Source organism: Neophocaena asiaeorientalis, unplaced genomic scaffold (genome assembly GCF_003031525.2).
Source record: "Neophocaena asiaeorientalis asiaeorientalis breed wild unplaced genomic scaffold, Neophocaena_asiaeorientalis_V1.1 scaffold111, whole genome shotgun sequence".
In the NCBI taxonomy this organism is placed as follows: domain Eukaryota; kingdom Metazoa; phylum Chordata; class Mammalia; order Artiodactyla; family Phocoenidae; genus Neophocaena; species Neophocaena asiaeorientalis.
In genome coordinates, this window is record NW_020174994.1 from 223965 (window position 1) to 246309 (window position 22345).

The window sequence follows — 22345 nt, forward strand, 5'->3', positions numbered from 1 at the left end:
GAGTGCCCTAAGGGGGCAGAGTTGCCATAGTATCCACTGATGTGGAGGCAAATCTTCTGTGTATGTGTTTGTGTGTGTGTGTGTGTCTGTAATATATATATACAAGAGAAACTTGGAAAGATGAAGAGAGGTTATATGTTCAGTTAATTCTCTGAAATCTAATCTTTTAAGTTTTAAAGCAACCAAGTAACAGTATCTCAGGCAGCATTCTAGAATTTTGAAGTGTAATGTAAGGGATTATGATGTATGGGAAATCCAAGTTGGAAGGTACCTGAAGTACAGATGAAATCAGTTTGCAGCTACTGAAAGTAGGAAGGAACATGTAAGTTGTTTATTACAAACAAGAAGAACCAAAGTAACAGGCTTGGAGAAATGAAGTTAAAAGGATTAGATGTAGCTCCTGAATAGAAGTGAAAGACCAACATTGTTTCACTAAAATGGCTTCACAACAGCCTTTCACTGCAGATGACTTCGGTATCTACTATGTCCTGTGAGCCTCTATCTACTACAGTTTTCTAGATAAGTTTAGCTGGGCTGGGGTGGGGTGGGGGGAAGCCATGCTTAAAGGGGTCATGAGGTACATGCCGAATTTTGAATGGATTCCTCAGGGTTGACCCATTGGAGGTCTCCCAAAGGGAAGGGATGGGAAGGTGTTATTTAATATCTAGCCAATAGTTATTCCTAAAGAGTGACAGCCCAGGGCCTCCTGTGACATTGGTAAATAAAAGGGGAAGTGTCCCTCCGTGTAAAAGCGAGCACTTTTCAAACTGGCAGAATTGTAAGTAGAGATACTGACATGAGGTAGCTGTCTCTTGGAGTCCCAATTTTAGATACTATGTGGAAAGAAAACCTAAAAGGATGAAGATATTGGGCTGCCTGGTACAGTAGCCAAATTACAAAAGGAAGCTCTGTGTGGAAAGAAGAGGACCCTCTTCTCTGTGCAGGTCTGGTTGATCCACATGGACACACGAATTCCGTAGCTACTGTTAAGGACATCCTGGATCAGTCATTTCTTTAAAGAAATTTTTTTAGGTTACCATTAACTATGTAATCTGTGCCTCGTTCCTTGCATTGTTTAATCCTCACAATCCAATAATCCTATAAGGCAGGTAACACTATTCCTATTTTATAGATGAGAAACAGATATGAGTCCCAGATCATGTAGCTGGTAAGTGACCATCAAAATTTAAACTAAATGCTCTTTCTCTCCCCCCTCTATGTATGTGTGTGTGTTTATATATGTATGTATTATATATACATATATAACATACACACATATGTGCTCTTAATATATGTATATATTCTCTTAATATGTGTATATATTATGCTCTCAAATATATATATGGCATATATATGTATATACACACACATATATACTCCTAATATTTGATATATAAATCCAAATAACTCTTGACAGACAGATGATGGGTAGGTAGATAGATAGATAGATATCCCTTCTCTCTGTGTGCCACTGCACATGCCTTAGTATATTACCGTGGGCAAATGACGAAACCATTTATTTACACATGATATCTCACCTGTAAAACAGGATTTAAAGATAACGGTACCTACCCCATAGAATTGTTGAAAGAATTAAATGGGAAAGTTCATGTTAAGTACTTAACATAGTGTCAGGTCAATACAAGATAGCTATTGTTATTAACTACTATCTATTATTATTATTACTGGTAATAATAATTAAATTACTTGCCCAGCAAAAAAGGAAATACTTTGATATTTAGAGAGGAAGTCTGCATTTTAGCAAAGCAATTCTAGGTCTCTGAAAGGCCAAATTTTTCTGTCCTCTTGCTTTGGTTTAAGGAAGAAACTTTATCTCTGCTTATTTGGCCGCAGGCACTGTTCAGAGAGTCCCAAACAAAGTAATGCAATTTTAGACTCCAAGTCCGAATCCTTCTGTCTTTGATAGGGAATGTGTTTGGTGGAAGTCTTATGAAGGACTCTTCTTTATGTCATTAGGTTGAGATGGCCTTATTTCATTTGTACGTATTTTGTTTCCTCAAAATGCTGTCCTTTCTTTCCATGTGGCACCAACACAGCACAGAGTGCACAGATCACTATGACCCCTTTCCAGTTAATGGGGCTGATGAGAACCAGCCCCATTTCCAGGGCGTGACTGGTCTGCAGAACCTGGGCAACACATGCTACATGAATGCCATCTTACAGTGTCTCTGCAGCATCTCGCCGCTGGTGGAATACTTTCTCTCTGGAAAGTACATTACCGCTCTTCAAAAGTAAGACAATTTGCCATCCCTGCAGCCGGGCCCTCACCCCTGCTCTCCAAGGTGAGGTTAGGGAAGGGACCCTCTAGAATCCCTATGAAGGGCTAAACCAGTTAGGAGAGGCTGCAGTGCCCCAGATCCCATTTCTAGGGTGTGTAAAATGGGAAGGTCAACCAAGAAATGAATGAAGCTTTGTTTGGGGTCTGATGCCACATGCTTAGCCGGAATCATTTCCCTTCCTTCTTCCAAGGGATTGCAGTGAGGTTGCCACTGCTTTTGCCTACGTGATGACAGACATGTGGCTTGGAGACTCTGACTGTGTCTCACCAGAAATATTTTGGTCAGCTTTTGGCAAACTCTACCCAGCATTTATGAAAAAAACGCAGCAAGATGCTCAGGAATTCTTGATTTATGTCCTGAATGAACTTCATGAAACTCTGAAAAAGGTAAGTAGAATTAATGGCCTTGAAATAGACCTTTAGCTCTATCAGCAACTTTCACTTTTCATTCTTTTATTTGTTCAGTCAGTATTGCCTACTCTGTGCTGAGCACAGGTGCTGGGGTCACTATGGGGAACATTCAAGTTAGTATTTGAATGGGCCTGTATTTCCCAAACTTGGCTGTTTATCGGAATCACCTGGGGAGATTTTATGGCACAGCTTCTTAGGCCCTCTGGTGTTATTGAATTAGAATGCCTGCGTTGTCTTCTGGGAAAACTCACTTGGGATTTCCAGTAATCAGCCGGTGTGGGGACCACTGGTCTAGTTCCCTTGGCAGTAACATCTGCATTGACTATTTTTTAGAGTGAAAATTACATTTTTTTATAAAAATATATTCCTCATGAGGTATAATATATAAAATTTACAATTTAAAACAAGTGTTCTTGGTAGCTACAAACCCGAGGAAATATTAAGCTTGTTGTAAGGTGAAAGGACAGATCTGTAAACTGCAGTTTCATCTTTATACTAAATGTGCCTAACCTGAGTTCTTCACTGGATTAGGACATACATTTAATAAAACATGAAATTGCCAGTTACTAAGGAGGTTGCCTTTATTTATAAGACTCACTACCTTCAGCCTTGATCTGAGACCACACTCTCCAAAGATATGCCCTAGACTTTATGCAGCGTCTTTGTGCTGCTGTTAGCTTACCTCATAGCCAGGAGACACTTATCATGAAAGACCACAAACTATTACTGTTAACCCCTCTCATCTGCAATCCTCAGCTCCATTTTTAATTTTTACTGAAATATTCACAGCAGCACTTTTTTTAGCCAGAGGGGAGGGTGATGGTCAGTAAAAATCACTGAGGTCCTCATCTGCAACCGGTCTGAAATAAATAGCGTTCTGGTTCTCAAGGTTAAACTTGGAGTTAGAGGCATCAAACTACTGTCAGGGGGAAGACACGGGCAGGTGGGTGTGATGAAAGAAGCAGCCAAAGCGGAGCTTTGTGCACAGTTCCAAAACATAGCTGACTGCGGAGCTAAAGCACCTTCAGAATGTATATTCTGCTGAGGCTGTAGAATCACCCGGAAATACTGTTCCTGAGCATCAGCTAGATTCAAATCAGGCTACAAGGCTAGTGAAATTGGGCTGCCCTTGGAGTTTAAGATTTGCTCTTTAAAAAATTATTTTCTAACAATAAAAGAAGAGACTAAGGAACGTAACCTGAAGGGACTGGAGGAGAGATCCAATTCCTTTATCTTACCTCTAGATCAGCTTGCATGACCAGAAGCTAGTTTGCAGCTTACCCTCAGCCCAGGAAAAACTGCCTGCAGGACCCTATATCACATTATCATTTACTGTCAGTTTATGGCACCATGGATATATGTTTTACCAGGGTTAGGGTGTCCTCGTTCCTCAGGTTCACTTGAAGAGGGAAATAACTGAATTATCAGAAATCACACATATTATATGCTCTTAAGAAGATCTTATTCTGTTTATTTTCTGAATCCAAAACTAAGTGGTTTTGGGTAGCATTCTGCTAGAAAAATCAGGTCATTCTATTAAAAATATTTTGATAACCAGTAGTTGATTTGGGGTGAATTTGTTCCTTTATTCAGTACCACCGAAGAAGATCATATGAAAAAAGATCTATTCCGAGATTCTGCAGGAAGATGATTGCCAACGAGTCCTCCATCATCACCCGGCTGTTTGAAGGGCAGCTCAATTATAGCATCATATGTTTAAAGTGTGAGAACTGTACCTACAAGAATGAAGTCTTCACCGTCCTCTCCCTCCCCATTCCATCCAAATACGAGTGCTCTCTTCAGGTAGGGATTCTTACTCCATGAGACTTCTTTTGTCTTTCTCTACCCCAGCCCTGGGTTTTCCAAGGCTGTTTCCTACATTTTCTAGTATGAGGGGAGCTACTTTATAACTTAAAAAAATTGGAAACCCGTGATGAGAACATTTTGTAGAAAAGTGACATACAGCCAAAAGTTACTATGAATTCAGATGTATCTCTAAATGTGCTCAGTGAAAGAGCCTCACTGTAAAACTGGAAAGATGGGTGGGCTTTATACAGTCTATTGAGATGGCTTGGTGCATATAGGGAATTTATACTTATAAAAATTTTATGGCCCTTTCTCATCCCAGAGGTCTGTAGGTACATATTAGGAAATGAATTTGACTCTTATTCTTGAGCTCTTATGTTTTGGACAAAAGCTGAGGAATCTGGGGGTAAGATAGAATGGAATAGTGCCTTAGTTTACCTCTCGAGTTTTCTTTACCATAATACCAAAAGTTAATCTGTAAACAGAGGAGTGGTGGAAGTCGGGGGCAGGGGTGGGTGGTAGGTGGCAGTAAAAGCCAGGGAACTGTGAGGAGGGAGGGAGCAATAAGTTTCCTTGCAGGAAAACACACATTTATATTTTTCTTCTTAAATTGCTAAAAGTCTTGAAATACCAGAGTTAGAGAAAATAATCCTACTACTTATTCAGAACTGGGCTTTGTTCTCAGATCAAACTGCTAAACACTACTGAAGATGAATTCCAAAGCCTCTAAGTGAGGTGCTGGCAATCTGTGCTCGTCTTCCTCTTTAGGTTAATGGTTTGCAGAGCAGGGAGCCTGGCTGGTTGAGGATGTCTCCTGTGGGCATGAGATCTAATTCTCTCTGTTCTGCTGTCTTTATTATGGGCCACCCCCAAATACAGGGATACGGTCATTTTTCAGTCCCCAGATCATTTTTCTGATGAGATGAATAACTTAAAGCAGCTGCCTGACTTGGTTAGTGGAAATTGCATAGTTGGTATTATTCCGAAACAAACCAGAAATGTTAAAATGCTGATTCAGAGATTAGAAATGAGATGGACATTTGGATCTATTTCAATAACTCAGTGAGAAGGCAGCACCTCCTTTGCCAGGTGGACTATATCCAAGCTGCAGCTTGCAGCGCTGGCATCTCTTGGACTTGGAGAAAAGCACAGAGAATTACATTTCCGCAGCTCTTTCAGAGTTCTAATATAGACAGGACCCCAGGTTGAAGTGGATTCAGTTTGGTCACCAAATGCTTCTTCCCTCGACAGGACTGTCTCCAGTGTTTTTTTCAACAAGACACACTGACCTGGAACAACCAAATTTACTGTTCCTTTTGCGAAACCAAGCAAGAAACAGCTGTGAAGGCCAATATTTCTAAAGCACCAAAAATAATTGTCTTTCACTTAAAAAGGTATGGATTTTGACATTTTGTGAGAAGATTTTTTGAACAGCTTTATCATGATATAATTCACATACCATGCAATTCACCTATTTAAGTGTACAATTCAATGGTGTTGAGTATATTACATTAATTTTTTAAAATCTGTGGTAAAATATATATAACAAAATTTGCCACTTTAAGTATATAATTTCACTGGCATTAATTACATTCACAATATTGTGCATCGATTTTCCAAAACTTTTTCATCACCCTCAACAGAAACTCTGGAACCATTAAGCAATAACTCCCCATTCCTCTTCCCTCCCAGCCCCTGGTAACCTCCAGTCTACTTTCTGTGTCTATAAATTTGCCTGTTCTGATGCTTCATATAAGTGTAGTCACACACCATTTGTCTTTTTTGCTGGCCTATTTCACTTAGCATGTTTCCAAGGTTCATCCTTGTTGTGACGTGTACCAGAAGTTCATTCCTGTTTATAGCTGAATAATACTCTATTGTATGTATGTACATCATATTTTGTTTGTCTATTCAACTGTCGATGGACATTTGGCACTCACTTTGAGTGCTCTTAAAAAATAAATTTCCTATAAAGATGTTATAAAATAAATAAATAAATTCCCTAGCTCCACCCTTGGGGATTCTGTTCGCACAGGTCTGAGGTGGAATCTAAGAATCACTATTTAAAATTTTAACACCCCCCCACACCGCACTCAGTTATTATTTTTATTTTTTTGTTTTTGTTTTTGCGGTCCACGGGCCTCACTGTTGTGGCCTCTCCCGTTGTGGAGCACAGGCTCCAGACGCACAGGCTCATCGGCCATGGCTCACGGGCCCAGCCGCTCCGCGGCATATGGGATCTTCCCGGACCGGGGCACGAACCCGGGTCCCCCGCATCGGTAGGCGGACTCTCAACCACTGCGCCACCAGGGAAGCCGTATTTTTAAATTTATTTTTGGCTGCATTGGGTCTTAGTTGCTGTGCGGGCTTTCTCTAGTTGTGGAGTGTGGGTTGCGGTGTGCGGGCTTATTGCGGTGGCTTCTCTTGCTGCCGAGCACGGGCTCTAGGGCACACGGGCTTCGGTAGTTGTGGCTCGCGGGCTCTAGAGCACAGGCTCAGTAGTTGTGGAGCGTGGGCTTACTTGCTCTGCGGCATGTGGGATATTCCCGGGCCAGGGCTCGAGCCCGTGTCCCCTGCATTGACGGGCAGATTCTTAACCACTGCGCCACCAGGGAAGTCCCAATATTTATTTTTAAAAGTTACAAATCTACAGAAAGTTTGAAAAGGTATATAATGAATACCCATATACCCTAGAATCTTCATTAGTTGGGGCCACTTTGCCACATTTCCTTTTGCTCTTCCTGCCTGTCTGTTTCTCCCTCCAGCCCTCCCTTCCATTTTATTAGCTGAACCGTCTAAAGTAAGATGCAAACACCATGGCATTTCATGCTTAAATACTTCAGCAGGTATCACCTGAGAATAGGACATTCTCCTACATAATCACACCATTATCATATAGCCCAAGAAATTTAACAATACTTTTATATCACCCAAGATACAGTCCATATCTAAATTCCCCCATCCCCAAAATATCTTTCATAACTTTTCTTCCAATCTAGCATCCAGTCAAGGGTCATACATTGCATTTGGCTGTCTCTTTAGTCTCTTTTAATCTAGAAGACTCCTTCCCTCTTTTTTCATATTTGAACAATTTTTTCTCATTTTGAGTTTGTTTAGATTATGTCACCCATCCTGGATTTGTCTAATTGTTTCCCCATAGTTAGATTTAGGCTAAACTTTTTTTTTTTTTTAGCAAGAATTTGCCATAGCTGATGTTATGGACTTGTCATTACATTACATCAGGAGGCAGATAATAAAAGTTTGTCCCACTACTGGTAATGTTAATTTGATCACTTAGTTAAGGTAGTGACTATACGATCTCACCATTTAAAGGTATAGTAGTTTTCCCCACTGTAACTGGTATCACTCTGGACTCGTGGATATTTTTAAACTTAATTGGTTTAATATCCATTACTATTATCATTCTTCTCCATGCTCAAATTGTTCAAAGTTGGCCAGTGGGATCCCCTTCAAGCCAGCTCCTGTGACCCCATTAGTTAATTTAAGTTTACTTACATATATAAAATGTATCCTTCTTTTATATAGTTCTATGAATTTTGACAAATGTAATGTAACCATCACTGCCAACAGAGATTCTTTCCATCACCCCAAAAAGTTTTCTCATATTCCTTTATAATCAATTCCTTCTCCCACCCTCAGCCCCTAGAAACTTCTGATCTGATTTCCATGTTTATTGCCTTTTCCAGAATGTCGTATGTTATATCATATATGGCCTTTTGAGTTTGGCTTCTTTCACTTAGCACAGTGAGATTAACCCATGTTGTGGAATGTAGTCATGGTTCCTTCCTTTTGATTGCTGTGTAGTATACCCTTTTATGAATGTACCAAAATTGTTGATCCATCCACTAGTTGATGAACATTTGAGTTGTTTCCAGTTTGGGGCAGATATGAATACAGCTGCTATAAATTTTGCTTATAGGTTTCTGTGTGGATATAAGTCTTCGTTTCTTCTGAGATGATACCTAGGCATGGTATTGCTGGGTCATATGATATGATATTCCCTTAGTTTTTGCAAACAAGGTTTCTTGCTTTCTGGCACAAGAATATCTCAGCCTCACCCAGTAATTTCCCTTCCCCTGACCTAAACCAGCTGTTTTTCCAAAATGAACATAATTTATTCTTTAAAAAGCTCTGGGGTGATTCTGATACGAACTCAGATTTGGGAATTGCTGATCTGTATAACACATAGAGAATGTGACAAGATTTTCACAAAATTTTATCTTATTAAAGATATATTAAAACCTCCAAGTTGGAAAACAGGACACTGCGAAGACAGTGTGTGCTGAAATCAACATAAGGAAAAGCTGAGTCAGCTTGGTTAGAGTGAACAGCATCAGACGGAGGGAAGACTTCTGGAAGTTATCAATGTGATTTCTACTCCCCCCGATGCTGAGCTTGGCTTTATCCCTTTCTTTTTCTCCCGCTGGATTGACTCTACCCTGTCTCACTCCCTGACTCAGGCTCTTGGCCCACTTCAGCCTCAGTTTTGGCTGTGGAGATTCAAATATATGTAGATAAGAAAAAAATAATTTATGTATAAGTCTACACCAAATAATCTTTCCAAGAAATTACTTTTAACTATACTTAGAACTTGTGAAGGTATGTGGACTTCATTCATGAGTGGTTCACAAACTTACTTTCTATTTTACACATTTATTATATCTCTGCAGGTTTGACATTCTGGGTACAATGAAAAGGAAACTGAGGACAGATATTCATTACCCGCTCACTAACTTGGACCTTACTCCTTACATTTGTCCAATTTTTCGGAAACATCCTAAATATAACCTCTGTGCAGTGGTGGTGAGTAAAATACTGAAACTATTTAAAGTAACACAGGTTTAAAGAAAACTGTAGAATTATCTGTTTGAATGACTACTACTTCTATCTCTCCCTGACTTCTCCTATACTGCCCTTTTTAAAGCAAAATATAGAGCCTGGAAACTCCCTGCTTTGACCTTGAACAGTAGAGCAGTGAAAGAATACATCAAAGAATACAATGTCCTCTATGCTGCCTCCCCACTGTCCCTCTACTCTATAATATTACAGAGTATTTATTTATTAGTACTTATACTAATAAATAATACTGTAACAATAGTAGAGACAGGCTATTTCAGATCTAGGGACATTTGTGAGCTGTGCTCTGGGGGCAGCAGAAGTCGGTTCCAGTAGCTTTATGTTGAATAATCATGAGCCCCTCTATGGTGAAAGCCCCAAACACTAGGGACATGGTAGTTATAGACTCACTACCTGTGTGTGTCAGTCCTAAGGAAACTCTGGGGGTTCCCTTTGGCTGTAAATCAACTGTCATCATTGAGGGTTCCCTGAAGGAAAGAAAGCATGGAGTATAATTCAGACCAAATCATCTAGAACTTCCCACAACATCAACCACCCCAAGCAACAGGACATTTTCTGGGTTTCTATTCTGGATCACAGTGTTAAAGATCTGCTTCAGAACATTCAGATTTCAGTTGAACCTGGAGGTCCAGTTGTGTCCAGTGTCAGATGGGCAGGGCTCCCACTGGAGCCCAGTATGATTCACCAGAGCCCTCCAGTGTACTGAAGTCTAATTTCCCTTTTGGGCTTATCACTGAATTAATATAAAATGTTGATCCCACTGGTCTTTCTCTTTAACATCTCTCAGAACCATACTTCAAACTTTAAAAAAAAATCCTTCTTTACTTTTTCCTTTTTACTTCAAACCTTCACGTTCTCCTTTCTAATTTATCCTGCCCTTAAATATGATTTTCCTTCTCTCACTCGCCAATTTGGAGATCTAGAGTGACATCCTCTTCCCTATCATAATAAACTCTAATGTGAATTCCAAAATGATATGCCCCCCCATATTTTACTGTTTTAACATCTCATTATAAGTGTTTCTGCTTCCAAAAAAAATCCAAAAGCAGAATTTATAAAAAATTACGTGGTAATTATCTACAGTTACATAAAAAGAGTCACCCAAACTTCCTATAAATTCTTAATCCTTTTAGTGTTTAAATTATTTGTTAATTGAAGGGTAAAAATTGGTTTTGAAAGAGAAATATATCTAGAATTTGCTGCAAATTGATGATTGATCAGAAACAAGAACTAAGCATCTTAGAAACTAAGATGTATGGTCATAGGGAAAGGCCAGCCATAGCTCGGTTACCCAAGGTGTCGTCCCCAGGAGACACCTGTTAGAAATAAGGAATCTCAGGCTCCACCCCACATTTACTGACTAGAAACTTGCATTTTATCAAGATCCCCATGTGATTTGAATGCATATGGAAGTTTGAGAAGTACTCAGTTAGACCAGAAGAGAAGGATTACCTCCACACCACCCTTAACAGAGATTTATCCAGCTTTTGAATAAGCCCTTAAAGAGCTTCCTGCTTTATAAGGAAGGCTCTTTATCTGCCAGATTTGTTTGATTTATTTTACAAACATATAGTGCTTGCTATGTACCAAGCACTTTATGAATAATCAATCATTTAATCCTTATGTAGCCCTGTGAAGTGTAGGCACTATTATTATCCCCATCTTACAGAATGGGAAACAGGAACAGAGGTTAAATAATCTGCTCCAATCTACTGCCTACAAAGGGCAGAGCCAGGACCTGAAGCCAGGCAGGCTGGCTCCAAACAGTCCTGCTCGCACTGCCATGTTATGCTGCCTCTGACTGTTAACTTGTCTCTCTGTATGGGGCACAAATCTACCTTCGTCCTTGTAACTCCTTCCATTTGTCCTAATTCTGTCCTCTGAGGTAGTAATAGTAATATGTACGTGGCTTTTTGGTTAACAAATGCTTGTACATACGTGTTAGTTAAACAGAACACATTCTTCTTTCTTATACATGATGACCGTTCAAATATTTGAAAATAGTGATCATACACCAACAATGTTTACCTCCTTCAACCCGTTTCAGATGATTGGTTTCTAGAAAAACTTTTTAAAATTATGAAATATTTCAGGCACAGAAAACAGAATACAGTAAGTGTGCAGACAGATGTTAAGAATAGAATATTGTAGAAAAAATCAAGCCCCTGTGTATCTTTAACAACCCCACTCCCCCCCTTCTCTGTCCTGAATTTGGAGGGAATTATACCCATGCATTCTTTCTTATGTGTCTATACTATACTTTCATACTTTTATCACACATGTGTGATATAATGTGTTTTGCATGTTTTATAAATCTAGTATCGTTAACTGTACATATTCTTCTGTAACTTTTTTCCTCAGCATTATTTTTATGATATTAATCCATACTGATATATTAGCTTTAGTGCATACATTTACCTGCATTTACTAATTCGTTGTGTCTATTTATTTATCATTTCTCCTGTTGCCGGATAGTTAGGTTGTTTCCAGCATTCTGCTCCTACAACTTTGTATAATGCATTGTCATGTGCTAACACATGAAACTTTATATATACGTGTGTGTGTGTTCTCCCAGATCACATTTTGAAGATAACTGACCTGAATCTCTCCTTTAATCTATTAACATAAAACACTTAATTTCTTTTTTCTTTGCTAAAAATGTTTTCACATTTTTTATATCTATTTTCACAGTCGAGAAACTAACATGTAACTTTCTCATACTGTTCTTTTCTGTTTCTGTCTTGAGGCTCAGCCTGTTTCTAGCCTTATAAAATAAGCTGGCCATTCTTTTCTATTCTTTGGCACAGTCTGCAGAAGATAAAAATAACTTGTTTTTTGAAAGGCTGGTAGAATTAAACAAAAAAACTATCTGGTCCTGAAATTTTTATTCTTGGTGGGTAGATTTTAAAATATTTGCTCAATTTGCTTTAGCCAGGATGAGACTATTTTAGGAGTTTCTGTTTCTTCATTTTTGAAAAAATAAACTTTTTATTGAGATAAAACATACATATAGAAGAATGCAAGCCATGAATGTAAAACTCAATAAATTTTCGTAAAGGTAACCTGCCCATGTAACCAGAAAACAGTTCAAGTAGAATATTACCAGCACCCTAACTGCCCTTGTGCCCCCTTATAGTCCAGGAGACAACTGGCTGCTGACAGAATAGGTTTTGCCAGCTCTTGTGCTTTATAGAAATGGAATCATACTGTGTGTACTCTTTTGTGCCTGGCTTCTTTTACTCAAAATTATGCAACATTCATTCATATTGTTGCATGTATTGTAGTTTGTTCCTTCTCATTGCTGTATAGTATTACACTGTGTGAAAATACCACAAATTGCTCTACCCAAAGATCATGAAGACACTTACCTATTCTATCTTATAAAAGCTTTGTTTTACTTTAGCATGGTTTAAAAAATTATATTGAAAACTTCCAACTTTTTACATTTTCAAATTTATTGGCAGAAAATTGCTCACATTATACTCTTGACATTTTAATATCTCCATTGAATTCTCAGTTCTCCCTTTGTTTATTGTTAATATTATCTGTGTCTAATCTGTTTTTTCTTGGTCGGTCTTGCCAAAGTTTATCTATTTTGTTATCTGAAAGAACCAGCTTGTGGTTTTGTTGATTCTTTATTCCGTTGTGTTCTATTTCATTAATTTCTGGTCTTTATTTCCCTTCTTATACTTTCTTTGAGTTTCCATCAACATGTTATTTAGAGGTGCATTTGAAAAATTCCAAACATAATTTTATTTAGTCGTCTTTTTGTTACTAATTTCTAACTTAACTGCATTCTTATCAGAAAATATGGTCCAAATGTTATCTATTCTTGGTACGTGTTGATACTCACTTTGTGTCATAGTTTTGTGTGTGCTTGAAAAGAATTTTTAAATTAGGTTCAGGGTTCCATATGTCTATTAAATATAATGCATTAATTGTGTTGTTTGAATATATACTCTTAATAAGTTTTAGTTTGCTTTAACAAGATTAATAACTGAAAGATATATGATAAAAAAAGACTGTGATTTTGCCAAAATTTTCCAGTAATTGTCATAATTTGAAGCTATGTGTGCAATTTTATATCTTTGTAGTGAATTGTTCCTTTTATCATGGTAGGGGAATCTTTTATACTTAGCCATACCTTTTCACTTAAAGTCTGTCTAGTTTGATATTGAAAAAACTATTCCAGCTTTCTTTTGGATGATATTATTTGTTCTTTTTCTGTCCCTTTCTTTCTTTTCTTTTGTTTTCTTCCAGTTTTATTGAGATATAATTGACATACAGCACTGTATAAGATGTACAGCATAATTATTTAATCATGAAATTATCACAGTAAGTTTAATGAACATCCATTATCTCATTTAAATACAAAATTAAAGGAATAAAAGAAAAGTTTTCCTTGTGATGAGAACTCCTAGGATTTATTCATAACAACTTTCATATATGACATACAACAGTGTTAATTATATTTATGTTGTACATTTCATCCCTGGTACTTATTTATCTTATAACTGGAAGTTTGTACCTTTTGACCACCTTTCTCCAATTCCTCCTTCACCCACCCCCCTGCCTCTGGTAACTACAAATCTGGTTTCTTTTTCTATGAGTTTGTTTGTTTGTTTTTCAAGTATAATTGACTTAAAACAATATGTTAGTTCTTGTCACACAACAGAGTGATTTGATAGTTCTATACATTTCAAAATGATTACAGTAAGTCTAGTTATGCTATATCACTACACAAAGATATTATATAGTTATTGACTATATTCCCCACACTGTATATTTCATCCTTGTGACTCATTTGTTTGCAGCTGAAAGTTTGTACCTCTTAATTTCCCTCATGTCTATTTTTCCTTCGCCTATGCCTCTCTCTTCTGGCAACTACTTGTTTGCTCTCTGTAGCTATAACTCTGTTTCTGTTTTGTTTGTTCATTTGTTTCATTTTTCATATTCCACATATAAGTGAAATTGTGTAGTATTTGTCTTTCGCAGGCTGACTTATTTCACTTAGCATACTACCCGCTAGGTCCAACCATGTTGTCACAAATGGCAAGATTTCATTCTTTTTTTTTTTTTATGGCTGACTAGTATTTGATTGTGTATATATGCCACACATCTTCTTTATCCATTAATCTATTGATGGGCACTTGGGTTGCTTCCATATCTTGGCTATTATAAATAATGCTGCAATGAACATAAGGGTGTATGTATTTTTTCAAATTAGTGTTTTGGTTTTCTTTGGATATATGCCCAGGAGTGGAATTGCTGGATCATATGGTAGTTCTATTTTTAATTTTTTGAGGAATTTTCATACTGTTTTCCATAGTGGCTGCACCAACTTACATTTCCACCAACAGTGTACTAGGGTTCCCTTTTCTTCACATTCTCACCAACACTTTATCTTTTTTAATAATAGCCATTCTAACAGGTGTGAAGTGATGTCTCATTGTGGTTTTGATGTCCATTTCTCTGATGACTAGTGATATTGAGCATTTTTTCATGTACCTGTTGGCCATCTGTGTGTCTTCCTTGGAAAAAATTCTATTCAGCTCCTCTGCCCATTTTTTATTTTATTTTATTTTTATTTATTTATTTTTTGCCGTATGCGGGCCTCTCACTGTTGTGGCCTCTCCCGTTGTGGAGCACAGGCTCCAATGCGCAGGCTCAGCGGCCATGGCTCACGGGCCCAACCACTCCGCAGCATGTGGGATCTTCCCGGACCGGGGCACGAACCCGTGTCCCCTGCATCGGCAGGCGGACTCTCAACCACTGCGCCACCAGGGAAGCCCCTGCCCATTTTTTAATAGGGTTTTTGTTTTTTGGATGTTGAGTTGTATGGGTTACTTATTATTTTGGATATTAACCCCTTATCTGATATATCATTTGCAAATATCTTCTCTCATTTAGTAGGCAACCTTTTTGTTTTGCTGATAGTTTGCTTCACTGTCCAAAAGCTTTTTAGTTTGATGTAGTCCCATTTGTTTATTTTTGCTTTTGTTTCTCTTGCCTGAGGAGATTATATGCAAAAAAAATATTACTAAGACCAATGTCAAAGAGCATACGGCCTATGTTTTCTTCTAGAAGTTTTCTGGTTTCAGGTCTTACATTTAAATCTTTAATCCATTTGAATTCATTCTTGTGCATGTTGTGAGAGAGTAATCTAGTCTGATTTTTTTGCATGTAGCTGTCCACTTTTCCAACACCATTTCTCTAAGAGGCTATCTTTTCCCCATTGTGTATTCTTGTCTCCTTGTCATAGATTAATTGACCATGTAAATGTGGGTTCATTTCTGGGCTCTCTATTCTGTTCCACTGATCCATGTGTCTGTTTTTGTGTTAATTTCTCTTTCTGATAGTTTGTTGTTAGTGTACAGAAATGCAGTAGGTTCTGTATATTAATTTTGTATCCTGCAACTTTACCGAATTCATTGATGAGTTCTAGTAGTTCTTTGATGGGATCTTAGGATTTTCTTTTTTTAATGCTATTTATTTATTTAAAATTTTTTATTGGAGTAAGTTAATTGTTGTGTTAGTTTCTGCTGTACAGCAAAGTGAATCAGTTATACATATACATATATAGACCCTTTTTTAAAGCTTCTTTGCCCATATAGGTCATTACAGAGTATTGAGTAGAGTTCCCTGTGCTATACATACAGTAGGTCCTTATTAGTTATCTATTTTATATATAGTAGTGTGTATATGTCAGTCCCAAACTCCCAATTTATGCCCCTCTCCTTACCCCCCGGTAACCATAAGTTTGTTTTCTACATCTGTAATTCTATTTTTTTTGTAGATAAGTTCATTTGTACACTTTTTTTAGTTTCCACATATAAGCGATATCATATGATATTTGTCTTTCTGTCTGACTTACTTCACTTATTATGACAATCTCTAGGTCCATCCATGCTGCTGCAAATGGCATTATTTCATTCTTTTTTATGACTGAGTAATATTTCATTGTATATGTGTACCACATCTTTATCCATTCCTCTGTTGATGGACATTTAAGTTGCTTCCACGTCCTGGTTATTGTAAATAGTGCTGCAATGAGCGATGGGGTGCATGTATCTTTTCAAATTATGGCTTTCTCCAGATATATGCCCAGGAATGGGATTGCTGGATCATACAGTAGCTTTATTTTTAGTTTTTAAAGGAACCTCCATACTGTTCTCCATAGTGGCTGTACCAATTAACATTCCTACCAACAGTGTATGAGGGTTCTCTTTTCTCCACACCCTCTCCACCATTTATTGTTTGTAGATATTTTGATGATGGCCATCTGATCAGTGTGAGGTGATACCTCATTGTAGTTTTGATTTGCATTTCTCTAATAGTGATTTTGAGCATCTTTCTCATGTGCTTTTAGGCCATATGTATGTCTTCTTTGGAGAAATGTGTATTTAGATCTTACACCCATTTATTGTTCAGTTGTTTCTTTTTTTGATATTGAGCTGCATGAGCTGTTAGTATATTTTGGAGATTAATTCCTTGTCAGTTGCTACATTTGCAAATATTTTCTCCCATTCTGAGGGTTGTCTGTTTTGTTTATGGTTTCCTTTGCTGTTCAAAAGATTTTAATGTTATGTAGGTCCCATTTGTTTATTTTTGTTTTTATTTGTATTACTCTAGGAGGTGGATCAAAAAAGACCTTGCTGCAATTTATGTCAAAGAGTGTTCTTCCTATGTTTTCCTCTAAGAGTTTGATAGTGTCTGATCTTACATTTAGGTCTTTAATCCATTTTGAGTTTATTTTTGTGTATGGTGTTAAGGAGCGTTCTAATTTCATTCTTTTACATGTAGCTGTCCAATTTTCCCAGCACCACTTATTGAATAGACTGTCTTTTCTCCAGTGTACTTTGTTGCCTCCTTTGTCATAGATAAGGTAACCATAGGTGCATGGGTTTATCTCTGGACTTTCTATCCTGTTCCATTGATCCATATTTCTGTTTTTGTGTCAGTACCAACTGTTTTGATGAATGTAGCTTTGTAGTATAGTCTGAAGTCAGGGAGCCTGATTCTTCCAGCTCCGTTTTTCTTTCTCAAGATTGCTTTGGCTATTCATGGTCTTTTGTGTTTCCATACAAATTGTAAAATTATTGTTCTAATTATGTGAAAAATACCATTGGTAATTTGATAGGGATTGCATGGAATCTGTAGATTGCTTTGGCTAGTATAGTCATTTTCACAATATTGATTCTTCCAATCCAAGAGTATGGTATATCTCTCCATCTGGTTGTGTCATCTTTTATTTCTTTCATCAGTATCTTATAGTTTTCTGAGTACAGGTCGTTTGCCTCCTTAGGTAGGTTTATTCCTTGGTATTTTATTCTCTTTGATGCAATGGTAAATGGGATTGTTTCTGAATTTCTCTTTCTAATCTTTTGGTTTGCTATTATTTTGTTGAGGATTTTTACGTCTCTGTTCATCAGTGATATTGGCCTTTAATTTTTTTGTGTGTGATATCTTTGTTTTTGGTATCAGCATGATGGTGGCCTCATAGAATGAGCTTGGGAGCGTTCCTTTTAATGTGTTAAGAGAGTTCTGTGTATTAATTTTGTATCCTGTAACTTTACCAAATTCATTTATGAGCTCTAGTAGTTTTCTGGCAGCATCTTTAAGATTTGCTATGCATAGTATCATGTCATCTGCAAATAGTGACAGTTTTACTTCTTCTTTTCCAATTTGTATTCCTTTTATTTCTTTTTCTTCTCTGCTTGCCATGGCTAGGACTTCCAAGAGTATGTTGAATAATAGTGGCGAGAGTGGACATCCTTGTCTTCTTCCTGATCTTAGAGGAAATGCTTTCAATTTTTCACCATTGAGAATGATGTTTGCTGTAGGTTTGTCATATATGGCCTTTATTATATTGAGGAAGGTTCCCTCTATGCCCACTTACTGGAGAGTTTTTTTTTATCATAAATGGGTGTTGAATTTTGTTGAGAGCTTTTTCTTCATCTGTTGAGATAATCATATGGTTTTTATTATTCAATTTATTAATATGTGTATCACATTGACTGATTTGCATAAATTGAAGAATCCTTGCATCTCTGGGATAAATCCCACTTGATCATGTTGTATGATCCTTTTAATGTGTTGTTGGATTCAGTTTGCTATTATTTTGTTGAGAATTTTTGTGTCTATGTTCATCAGTGATATTGGTCTTTAATTTTCTTTTTTGTGTGTTATCTTTGTGTGGTTTTGATACCAGGGTGATGGTGGCCTCATAGAATGAGCTTGGGAGTGTTCCTTCCTCTGCAACCTTTTGGAAGAGTTTCAGAAGGGTAGGTGTTAACTGTCCTCTAAATGTTTGATAGAATTCACCTATGAAGCCATTTGGTCCTGGACTTTTGTTTGATGGAAGATTTTTAATCACAGTTTCAATTTCAGTACTTGTCATTGGTCTGTTCATATTTTCTGTTTCTTGCTGGTTCAGTCTTGAAAGGTTGTCCTTTCTAAGAATTTGTCCATTTCTCCTAGGCTGTCCATTGTATTGGTGTATAGTTGCTTGTAGTAGTCTCTTATGATCCTTTGTACATTTTTTTTTTTGGCTGTGAAAAGTCTTAGTTGTGGCACTTGGGATCTTAGTTGCTGCACGTGGGATCTTTAGTTGTGGCATGCGGGATCTTTTAGTTGTGGCATGCGGGCTCGTAGCTGCACCACGAGGGCTTCTTATTTGCGGCATTCAGACATCCTAGTTGCAGCACGTGGACTCTTAGTTGTGGCATGCATGCGGGATCTAGTTCCCAGACCAGGGATCAAACCCAGGCCCCCTGCATTGGGAGCATGGAGTCTTACCCACTGAACCACCAGGTAAGTCCTGTGATCCTTTGTATTTCTGTGGTGTCAGTTGTAACTTCTTTTTCATTTGTGATTTTATTGATTTGGGCCCTCTCTCTTTTTTTCCTTGATGACTCTCTCTAAAGGTTTCTCCATCCACACTGCATTAGGAGGCAAAACTCAACTTCAAAAACTTATAGTCTTTGGATCCAGCATGTTAAGAAACATCTCATATATGGTTGTCCTCTCCTCAGCAGTGGGAGCCATTTTCAGTAATGACATAGAGCTGAAGGCGACCCTTCTCCCCTTGTTCAATTCTTGTCTAAAGAGCTCTTCTTCCTCTGGGCTTTCAAGGGTGAGTGGATTTACAAATGCCCACCCTTTGTTTTCAGAATCACGGGCCACCATTACAAATGTCACATCCAAAACAGGGGAAAATTCATTGTGGTGTAACTGGAACATATGCATCCTCACTTCCATGGACGTCTTCCCAACCCAACTAACATGGCCACTGAACTTGATGTCCTGTTCTGGGCGTAATTAAGCTCTTCTTACACATATCAATCCTGTCCACCAGGGCTGTAACTATTGATAAAGGAGACATCTTAGCTGAATGATTTTTGTTGTGCATGTAGCAAATAAGTACTCCTAAGCTGTCAAGATCCTCAAGAATCCTGCCAAACCTTACAGTGTTTTGAACAGTGAGATATTTCTCTTGTAATTCAGGCTGACTGCCCAAAGGTAAGAGAACTTCAGTGTAACTGTCTTTCATTCTCCTTAGGTGGCAGTCCTTCCTGTGACTTAGCCAAAAAAACTATTAAGTAATTTTCTTTCCTCCATTGCTTTCACATGGTCTCTCCAGTTTGTGGATGCTCCTACTATCTACCGCAACTTATCTGGAATTTCATGAATGTGGAAGACTCTCTGTTTCTTGGGATTCTGAGATCCTTGAGTCAGTTCTCTGATGGGAGCGAGGAGCCCTTTACTCAGCGTACAAAGCTGCAGCACTGCCCGCCTCATCGCGCTTGCCTGCCGCCACGCACATGACCACAGACCTGGGCTCTGCGTGCCGGTTGGTGGAGGGAAGTTGAGGCAATGGATGGCAGGAGAGGGAGAAGGATAGCAGGTACCAGACTGGACCTTGCTCTCCAGGACCGCACCCTTGCAGTGTGGCCATGGAAGGGGGCAGGGGCGGGCTAGATTTACCAGAATCTTTACCAACCTTTTTGCAAACTAATCTCTCTTATATATTACTTTTTCATTTGTATTCAATTTTATTTATTTGTGTAGGACATACTTCAGTAGACTTTTCAACAAGGGTCTCTTATCCTGAAGTCTCCCAAGTCTTTGACTGAAAAAGTCTTTAGTTTACTTTGATTCTTGAATAATTTAACTAGAGACCAAATTCTAGATGATTTTCTTTGATCATTTTGAAACTATTTTATTATTTCTGTTTATAAGGCTGCCATGGAGTTCTACCATCATGTTATTCTTTTGTAGGTAATCTTTTTTTCTTGTTGCTTTAAAAACTTTTCTCTTTGTATTTGTTGTCTTGCAGTATTATTTTTATTTATCCTTGGTTCACTGTATTTCCTAAATTTGAAGATTCATGCCTTTCATTAATCATTTCTAGTCATTATCACTTTCAATACTGTTTTGCTCCTATATTCTCTAGAACTTCTACAAGGCATATACTGAATGTTCTCATTCAACTTTATTTATTTATTTATGGCTGCACTGGGTCTTTGTTGCTGTGCACAGGCTTTCTCTAGTTGCGGCAAGTGGGGGATACTCTTTGTTGCGGTGTGTAGGCTTCTCATTGTGGTGGCTTCTTTTGTTGTGGAGCACAGGCTCTAGGCGTGCAGACTTCAGTAGTTGTGGCTTGTGGGCTCTGGAGTGCAGGCTTAGTAGCTGTGGCACATGGGCTTAGTTGCTCTGCAGCATGTGGGATCTTCCTGGACCAGGGCTTCAACCCATGTCACTTGTACTGCCAGGCGGATTCTTAACCACTGTGCCACCAGGGAAGTCTCTCATTCAGCGTCTCGTTGCTACTACACTCAGGGTAATTTCCTGTTTTGTTTCTATAGTTTATTCATTCTCTCTTCAATTCTATGTACTATTTACTCGCTACATTAAATTTTTAATTTCAAGTATTTATCATTTCTGAAAGTTCTTTTTAGGTTTTCAGTTTGCTTCCTTTTCTTAAATGTCTATATACTCTCTGTATAGTCTCTATTACCTAAAGTCCTTGGAGTTTTTTTTTTCTTATTTATTTATTTTTTACATCTTTATTGGAGTATAATTGCTTTACAATGGTGTGTTAGTTTCTGCTTTATAAAAAAGTGAATCAGTTATGCATATACATATGTTCCCATATCTCTTCCCTCTTGCATCTCCCTCCCTCCCACCCTCCCTATCCCACCCCTCTAGGTGGTCACAAAGCACCGAGCTGATCTCCCTGTGCTATGCGGCTACTTCCCACGAGCTATCTATTTTATGTTTGGTAGTGTATATATGTCCATGCCACTCTCTCGCTTTATCACAGATTACCCTACCCCCTCCCCATATCTTCAAGTACATTCTCTAGTAGGTCTGTGTCTTTATTCCTGTCTTACCCCTAGGTTCTTCATGACATTTTTTTCCCTTAAATTCCATATATATGTGTTAGCATATGGTATTTGTCTTTCTCTTTCTGACTTACTTCACTCTGTATGACAGACTCTAGGTCTACCCACCTCATTACAAATAGCTCAATTTCGTTTCTTTTTATGGCTGAGTAATATTTCATTGTATATATGTGCCACATCTTCTTTATCCATTCATCCGATGATGGACACTTAGGTTGTTTCCATCTCCGGGCTATTGCAAATAGAGCTGCAATGAACATTTTGGTACATGACTCTTTTTGAATTATGGTTTTCTCAGGGTATATGCCTAGTAGTGGGATTTCTGGGTCATATCGTAGTTCTATTTGTAGTTTTTTAAGGAACCTCCATACTGTTCTCCACAGTGGCTGAATCAATTTACATTCCCACCAGCAGTGCAAGAGTGTCCCCTTTTCTCCACACCCTCTCCAGCATTTATTGTTTCTAGATTTTTTGATGATGGCCATTCTGACTGGTGTGAGATGATATCTCATTGTAGTTTTGATTTGCATTTCTCTAATGATTA

At 38.0% G+C, this 22345-nt stretch overlaps 1 protein-coding gene and 1 pseudogene across 2 annotated transcripts in view; one reads left to right on the forward strand and one right to left on the reverse strand.

Moving 5' to 3' along the window:
• Positions 1-284: 284 nt before the first annotated feature.
• Positions 285-22345, forward strand: part of USP50 (ubiquitin specific peptidase 50) — a 26931-nt gene continuing 4870 nt past the window's right edge. The window contains exons 1-6 of one of the 2 annotated variants that reach the window (XM_024761877.1): positions 285-490; positions 2058-2252; positions 2491-2686; positions 4304-4513; positions 5768-5910; positions 9208-9340. In XM_024761877.1, coding sequence (XP_024617645.1) covers positions 438-490; positions 2058-2252; positions 2491-2686; positions 4304-4513; positions 5768-5910; positions 9208-9340 — 930 coding nt within the window. In that variant the 5' untranslated portion in view covers positions 285-437. Of the gene's footprint in view, positions 491-1983; positions 2253-2490; positions 2687-4303; positions 4514-5767; positions 5911-9207; positions 9341-22345 lie in introns of those variants that run through there. The other variant, XM_024761876.1, reaches the window with a different exon arrangement.
• Positions 9838-20194, reverse strand: LOC112411031 (acyl-coenzyme A thioesterase 9, mitochondrial pseudogene; annotated as a pseudogene).